Source organism: Rutidosis leptorrhynchoides, chromosome 7 (assembly GCF_046630445.1).
Source record: "Rutidosis leptorrhynchoides isolate AG116_Rl617_1_P2 chromosome 7, CSIRO_AGI_Rlap_v1, whole genome shotgun sequence".
NCBI lineage: Eukaryota > Viridiplantae > Streptophyta > Magnoliopsida > Asterales > Asteraceae > Rutidosis > Rutidosis leptorrhynchoides.
Window position 1 is genome coordinate 376809339 of NC_092339.1, and position 8942 is coordinate 376818280.

The 8942-nt window shown below is 33.6% G+C and overlaps 1 protein-coding gene across 1 annotated transcript; it reads left to right on the forward strand.

Moving 5' to 3' along the window:
* Nucleotides 1–238: 238 nt before the first annotated feature.
* On the forward strand, nucleotides 239–2043 carry LOC139860547 (geraniol 8-hydroxylase-like). Its single transcript, XM_071849298.1, has 2 exons — nucleotides 239–1114; nucleotides 1438–2043. Exons 1-2 carry the CDS (start codon nucleotides 239–241, stop codon nucleotides 2041–2043), a joined length of 1482 nt encoding a protein of 493 aa, XP_071705399.1.
* Nucleotides 2044–8942: the final 6899 nt, after the last annotated feature.

Consider the following 8942-nt stretch of genomic DNA (forward strand, 5'->3'; position numbering starts at 1 on the left):
AGCTGTACAATGACAGATTAGTATTTTTAGGCTTAGTACACCGACTCTGACTCTATATTGCATTAATTCAATTACCTAGTACATTTTGTTTTTGTATTTATAATTATAACTAACGAACACCAAAAAATAAATAAAATTCGGTATGTGTTCGTACAATCGTTCTATAAATAAACTCCTCTCACATTTTGGTAATCACTCACAAAACCAAATAGGCACAAAAATACTCAACTCCTAAATAATGGAGCATCTAGTTTTGGTCCTATCTTCTATTGTTTTCTTCTTCATCCTACTTCATTGCATCAAACTCTACCGTAACAGAAGAATGCCACCGGGACCTACCGGCCTCCCCATCATCGGAAACCTACTAGACCTCGGTCCAAAACCACACGAGTCCCTAGCCAAACTTTCGAAAAAACACGGTCCACTTATGACCATCCGCTTGGGCAGCATCACCAGCGTGGTAGCATCCACGCCATATGCTGCCCGAGAAATCCTCCAACGCAATGACGAGTCATGTTCTGGACGTACCGTCCCAGACTCTGTCGCTGTGATGGGTTGTCATGATGTTGCAGTATTATGGATTTCAGCCAATGAAGAATGGCGTACAATTAGAAAAGCCCTCAATTCGTTCCTAACACACCAACATAAACTCGACACACTTCGAGAACTTCGCGAGAACGTTGTGGATGGGATGTTGGACTTTCTTCGAGAGTCCGGGCGAAAGAATGAATACGTGGACATAGGAAAGTTAGCATTCGCGGTGGCACTTAATCAAATGTCAAACACGTGTCTTTCACGTGATGTTACAAGTTATGAGTCTGATGATATTGGAGGGTTTAAGACGGCCGTAAAGACATTGATGGAGTTGGACGGGAAGTTTAACATAGCGGATATATTTCCGGTGTTGAAGCCGTTGGATCCACAAAACATACGGCGACAAGCGAAGGAGGCTTATGTTTGGTTCGATAAGGTGACCGAAGGTTTTATAAGCGAGAGGCTAAAACATCGAGTTTCGAAGCTTCCGAGATTTGGTGATATGTTGGATTCGTTGTTGGATTATAGCGAGGAAAAGGAAACCAACTTCAGTCTCGTACATATCAAAATTTTGCTTGTGGTATGATGTAGCTATTAAAATTCATAATATCTACATCTACATATATTTTACAGTCGCTGCTGTTACCAGTTGTTGGGACTTGATATCTTCGGTCTTAAGTTTTTTTTTTTTACCTTGCCAGAAGCATATTTTAAAGTGACTAGAGAATATGGTCAGAAACGGTCTTCAAATAATCCGATTAAACAAAGTAAATATGAGTGAAAAAAACTCCTCTTACCTAGGCTCAAAAAACGTTATCAGTTTACCCCTTTATTATATACAATTAGTGTTAAAGCAATATATGTTGACTTTAAATTTTGGATAACAATTTTGTTGAATTACAGGATTTGTTTCTAGCTGGAACCGAAACGAGCTCAAACACAACAGAATGGGCAATGACTGAACTATTACTGAACCCCGATATGTTTTCAAAAGTTCGAAAAGAAGTCTCTACCATAATCGAAAAAGATGGAAAAATTAAAGAAGCGAAAATCCTCGACTTGCCGTATTTGAATGCTGTCATCAAAGAAACAATGCGACTTCATTTATCTGTACCATTATTAGCGCCTCACAAAACAGAAACCGAAGTCAAGCTCGGTAAATACATAGTACCACAAAATACACAAATTCTAGTTAACGCGTGGGCCATTGCACGTGACCCCGAATACTGGGACAACCCCTTGATGTTCAAGCCGGAGAGATTTTTGGGAAATGTGGTGGACTATAAGGGTCAACATTTCGAGTTTATACCATTTGGGTCGGGTAGAAGAATGTGTCCTGGAATACCTTTGGCTCATCGGGTTGTGAGTTTAATGGTGGCATCGTTTGTGTATCATTTTGATTGGAAGCTTCCCCATGCTAGAGAAGAAATGGACATGAATGATATTTTTGGCCTTACATTACTTAGGGCAACACCTCTTATGGCTACTCCAATACCAATTAATTATTAATTATGAGTGATTATAGATTGGTGTAAAAGAGTGATGGAATTGCAATTACAGTGTAATTTGAGAGTGTGATTGTTAGCTTTGAACCCTCAATTGTGTGTAATAATATTATTGCATTTACTTGTCAGCAACATGTATATTAGTTATTGTCAAAATCAACCAAATTATAACTTAGTAAAAGAAATCTACCGACGTTTGTGTGAAAACTATAACTCGCTTGTCTAACTCTATCAGTACCGGAATACGTTCCAAACGAACACGCCGCAAGAATATACCAATTTTTTGTGGTATTAAAGGGTTACGGAGTGTTATGCTATTGTTGACAGAAGATGGTAATAATGTCGCGTTTAATAGCCGAGCTAGTTTTGTTGTACAGAATAAGTCGTTTCCATTCAGAGTGCATTTTCAGTGATCAATTTGCTTATCTGCATATTTGAACTCTTGTAATTCAGCAACTAACATTTCCATTTCGTTCCCTGTTCTTCTTGATGGAGTTCGATTCCAACTCCATGCTGCAGTCCACCCATCACCACTTTTGATTAGTTTGTCCTTCATTAGAACATCTCTATTCAATTCAAGCCTAAAAAGCCTTCTGTATTGATCACAAAGTCGTTCATCTCCAAACCACAAATCTTTCCAAAATAAAGTGTCTTCACCGTTACTTATGATTTTCGTAATGGATTGTGTAAAAGGTATACTAAGCTCATCTATCTTTCTTCCCGCATCTCAAATGTTGTTCCAAGTAGATTTCCTGTTGCACCTGAGATTTAAACCGTGAGATTCTACCCCCCCTCCCGCCCATATATGCTTTTGACTATTTTAACCCAAAGAGCATTTGGCTCGATTGTTTCGGAATCTCCACCACCATTTCCCTGACAAAGACAAATTTTTTGCTTTTAAAGAACCGATGTTTAGACCCCCGCCCTCGTATGGTAAAAGTATGTTATCCCATTTAACCCATGAGATTTTTGAATTATCTCCTGACCCGCCCCAAACAAGTTTACGTCTCAAACCTTCAAGCAAGTCAATGACACACGAAGGAGTACGAAATAGGGAGAAGGCATACAACGGAAGGCTACTACGAACGGACTTTACAAGGGTAAGGCTACCACCAAATGACATCGATTTCGCTTTCCAATCCGCTAGCCTCGAGTGAAACTATTCTATTACTTTTTCCCAATCACGAACACAATTCATTTTTTGACTTATATGAAGACCAAGGTAGGTGAACGGAAATGAGCCTACTCGATATCCAATGTAATTTGCCATTTCTTCAACATATTCTTTTTGCACACCTAAGCCATACAAACATATTTTGGAAAAATTGACCTTGAAACCCGAGAAAATCTCAAAAAATTTGAGTAGTTTAAATAGATTCCCTGCATTTTTTTTTATTTCACCCGCCAAAAAAGATAGTATCGTCGGCATATTGAAGTTGAGAAATAGTTACCTTTTCAGCTCCTATTTCAATACCTTTAAAGAGCCTCATCTCCGTAGCATGCTTTGTGATTAGGTTAAGTCCCTCGCCCGCTATGATAAATAAATAAGGCGAGAGAGGATCTCCTTGATGGACACCTTTTTTCATCTTGAACTCTTTGGTTGGCGAACCGTTCACGAGGATCGATATTGATGCAGATTTTAGGCATGAAGATATCCATGATCTCCATTTTTCGCCAAAACCTATTCTCTTCAATACGTAGAATAAGAACTCGGGATTGATACTATCGAACGCCTTTTGAAAATCTACATTGAAAATAAGTCCTTTCCGTTTTTGATGTTTCAATTCAACTATCAACTCATTGGCTACAAGGATACCATCAAGAATGTATCTACCTTTAATGTATGCATTTTTATCGGGACCGACGATTTTGGATATTACTTGTTGTAATCGATTCGTAAACATTTTCGCGATGATTTTATAGTAACTTCCAATGAGACTAATCGGTTGAAAGTCACCGAGATTCAAAGGTTCTTTCTTTTTTGGCACTAGTGTGAAGAAGGATGCATTACAAGCATTCGAAATATGCCCATTTGTCCAAAACCAATCGACCGCCTATTTTAAATTGTCTTTGATCATTTAAAAGAATTTTTTTTATAAAAGCCTAGATTGAATCCATCTGGCCGGGCCCAGGTGCCTTTGTTGCTTCACAATATTTTATCGCATTCCATATATCCAAGTCATGGAAAGGCTGTTCAAGCATCATACAATCATATTGACATAATTGATTAAAAGGCAACGAATCCAAGATGTTGTAATCAGGTTGAACTGTGATTGATGCTCAAATAGTTTGCTGTAATAACCAAGAATTTCATCTTTTATTTTACAAGTAGTTTCCTCCCACCGCCCATTTATGTGCAATCCCCTAATGTTAGAAATATTGTAGTTTCTTCTAATGGTGGAATGAAAAAACGAGGTATTATAGTCTCCCTCCGCTGTTCATTCCACTTTAGATTTCTGTCTAAGCATGTTTGACTTTGATTTATATTTCTTTAACCAATTCGCTCTAGCTGTTAACCATTCTGCTCGTTCGAAATCTGAGATGGTTCCAGCATTAGCCTTTGCTTCTAAAGTTTCGGCTGTGTTTTTCCATTATTCTAAGTCGACATCAATGAGGTCCCTATCTATGTTTGCTCCATTTTCTAGAGAGCTTCCTTTACGTTTATCAGCTTATCTCTGAACACACAGCCGGGTCTGTTTCCCATCACCTTCAAGTTTCATGCCTCTATTATGATTGGTTCAACTTCATTACACTCAAGCCAAACGTCGAAGATTCTAAAAGGTTTTGGGCCAAAATCCTTGCTTTTATTCCTGAGAATTAATGGACAATGGTCCGACGTTTTTCTATCCAATGCTATAGTTGACACATTACCCCACCTAAGAAGGAAATCTTCTGATACATTTGACGCAATTTTTTCTTTTTTAGGTATAGAGCACAACACAAGAATTCTTTTAGCGGGACATTCTCAACTCGTTTTGAAGAATAACTAATAACAATTTTGGTTTATTTTATTCGTGTAAAATTTATTTTACGATTAATAAATGATTTTGATAGCCTTTTGGTATGTTCTATACTTGTGTGAGGAAATCTATTGTCTTAAATTGATTCTAAATATTTTGCATTCAAAAAAGTTTATGGGGCTGAGTTGAAGAATTTCTTTGTAGACAACATTTGATTCCTGTTGGCAGTTCATTTTCTTGGTCGTTTGGTTTGTTCAATGTTTGTAGATGATTTTTAATCTTACTTTTGTGGTTTGATTACAGACCCTCTTTTCGTCCAAGTTCGTTTGGTGTGTTTGGTTTGTTGCGTTAGTTGTTTAAGTTGTTTGGGCATCATTCTTGTTGGAACTTGGATCCGATTTGACACGGATCCAATCCGCCCACTAATTTCCTTAGTACTTAATACCATTATGTTGGTAATAATATGAATTAAGTAACCATTTATATTATTAGTTAATCAGTATTAACTAACCATTAATATATGGATTAATGAAAACCTTTCAGTAGCCTTAGTGGTTATGATATGGTTACTATATATTGTGAGGAAGACATAAGTAAAACAGACACAAGAGAGAGCACTTAAATCAGCGAGTTGAGAGAAACAAAAACAGTGTTGTTTGTTTGGTGCAAAGCAAACATGCAGAGGGAATCTTAGGTTGTCAACTGTGGAAGCTTTCCATATGTGATTGCTTTCCCCGACCGGTGATCTAAACATCGATCTTTCCGCTTCTGCTGCTAGAACTCGGTAAGTCTCGAATCTATTATTTATTCTAACATTGGTATCAGAGCTGTGAAGTTTAGTTCCCGGTTAAATGCCTAATGTCCCTTCTCTAGTTGATGTTGCATGAGTTTTTATATATATCTATAAGAAAAAAATTGCCATGGTTAGTTTGCTAATATGAGAAATATGAAAAACTGCTCAAATTAAAATATAATTCGTATTATATTTTTGTATGATTGACCATGAATATGATTATTATTTTGTTTCATACCTTGACTTGTAATGAGAAACACTAGTGCCTAAAATAAAAATTGTATATTAATGTAAATAGATAAGAATGAACCATATTAGTATTAAGGGCACTTGCTACACTAATTGAGTGTTCTTGGGGGAATGCATGACAATATGAATTATTAGTATTCGTATGTATTAAATTGGAGAATTATGTTTGTGCATTCATGACGTTTAATATGATAAATGATTCGTTAATGAGTAATATGTCTCTTTAACTATTCTTAGAAAATTTACAATTGTGTTTTGTAATTATTGAATATATTCATATGTAATGTGAGTATTCATATGTAATGTATTTTTTATATGAAAATAACATTTAAAATAAAATAAAATGACTAATATGTGGTGTGACATTAGATGAATTGTTTCATGTTCGGAATTAATTTCAATGAAACTACTTTTCTACTGTGAAAAGAATTTTGAGTTTTTGTAACTCAAGCCATATTCATACTAAAGAGTTATTATCTTGATAAGTTTTATAATTATAAATTAAATAATTTTGTAACTCATATTTTTAAAAATATAAAATAAATGCACCATAAATATAGTTTAAGACTCTTTGGACTATATAGTATTTTGTAATAACTAAGACTCTCGTGTTTTGGACTTTATTACAATTATTTTTTTGATAACTAATGCATATTTGCGGTTAATCATTACGTAAACTCGTAATAATCTAAATAATATATTTTGGTCCATCAAATTATCTTTGTGATAATAATTAAAACCGTTGATTTTCTTTAATATGCGTTATAGATATTATATTAAAGAAAGTTTTGTATCGAGGACTAAACTTGGTTAATCATTTTTGTAATGATTATAAATTTCTTTCTTTTAAATTAATGAAATTGTGATCAGAACAATTAATTATTTTAGAAATAACTATAATAAAGTTTCTTTACGTTTGAAAGTAAATATTATATCTTCTATCGTTTGGAAGAGGTATTTTTATGTGAATACTGAACATATTGATCGTCTATCGGCGTAAATAAACTTTTTCACAATTTTGGAAAATAAATTGTGTAAAGTTAGTTTACTTTTCAAATCGATTCATGTTATTTTTGCTTTAACATGAAGTGAGGTTATGTATCCGATTTAATATAATTCTTTTGTAATTCTATATTTGTTATAGAAATTATTGTGGAAAAGAAAGAAAAGTTTATACAAGAACCAAATTTATTTTATATTTCTTAGTGAAATATTGTACACATGAATTATTTCTAAGTGTAGTAATTAAACTTTCTTTACGTTTAAAAGTAATTTCTTAGTGAAATTAGAACCTTTATGGAATTAGCATATGTGATATAATTAGATAACTTTGCATGATTGATTATGTTAATTGTAGTTTCATGATAGGCTTTGTGGACGATAATTGGGAACAAAATGAACCTTTTCTTCACGACCTACCGTGAACTATTATTTGGTATGATTTTATTATTGATAAAGTGTTTTGTATATATGGATAAATATTAATTAGTCTTGCATAATTGTCTATGTATTGAACTTAGTTCAATTTAAAACTGTCTCATTTGAACTTTTGTGTTATATCATGGCTTTCACATCTAACAACGTTGTTTAACTTAACGAGGATTTTAAGTTAAATATAAATAATTTTTAAAAATTGAGAAGCATGAATACCCAATGCGTTTGGAAGAGCAAGAGGCTCAAGATGCTCTTACCGTATTTAAGAATGTATCTGAGAAAGAAAATAAATCCCTAATTAAGTGGGAGTGTGAAGAGTGCGACACTTTACACAAGTTAAACTGTCACTCACATCGTGTTGTTGAGTATTTTTTTTTTTTGACTTTAACGACTTATTATCGTTAAAATATATTGCCAATATCGGTTAATATACGATGATTAAAGTCTTACGCATGAACATTGGTTCAAGATTTAATTATTTTCTTACCTCAAAGTTTGGATCATATGACTTTGCACCTTACTTATAATGAAAACATCAAGTTTCGTTTTGGATTGTATATGGATACCATGGTTGGTAGTCTTTGTGTTTTCATCTTGTCCTACGTGGATAGTAGGTTTGAACATGAAAAACCATTTATTAAATAATAACGAAATCTTTGTAGACTTTTGATGAATTTCATTTTTTTAAGTGAAGTGGATGTAGTGACCCGAACTTTTCCATGTTTATATATATTAATTGAGATTGATATTTACATGATTAAATGTTTCCAACATGTTAAGCAATCAAACTTGTTAAGACTTGATTAATTGAAATATGTTTCATATAGACAATTGACCACCCAAGTTGACCGGTGATTCACGAACGTTAAAACTTGTAAAAACTATATGATGACATATATATATGGATATATATATAGTTAACATGATACTATGATAAGTAAACATATCATTAAGTATATTAACAATGAACTACATATGTAAAAACAAGACTACTAACTTAATGATTTTTAAACGAGACATATATGTAACGATTATCGTTGTAAAGACATTTAATGTATATATATCATATTAAGAGATATTCATACATGATAATATCATGATAATATAATAATTTAAAATCTCATTTGATATTATAAACATTGGGTTAACAACATTTAACAAGATCGTTAACCTAAAGGTTTCAAAACAACACTTACATGTAACGACTAACGATGACTTAACGACTCAGTTAAAATGTATATACATGTAGTGTTTTAATATGTATTTATACACTTTTGAAAGACTTCAATACACTTATCAAAATACTTCTACTTAACAAAAATGCTTACAATTACATCCTCGTTCAGTTTCATCAACAATTCTACTCGTATGCACCCGTATTCGTACTCGTACAATATACAGCTTTTAGATGTATGTACTATTGGTATATACACTCCAATGATCAGCTCTTAGCAGCCCATGTGAGTC

What these genes read in the sequence shown, in the direction of transcription:
- LOC139860547 (XM_071849298.1), top strand. Translation starts at nt 239, where the DNA reads ATGGAGCATCTAGTTTTGGTCCTATCTTCTATTGTTTTCTTCTTCATC. An exon ending in ATATCAAAATTTTGCTTGTG is followed by an intron (nt 1,115 to 1,437) that starts GTATGATGTAGC and finishes GTTGAATTACAG; the next exon opens with GATTTGTTTCTAGCTGGAAC.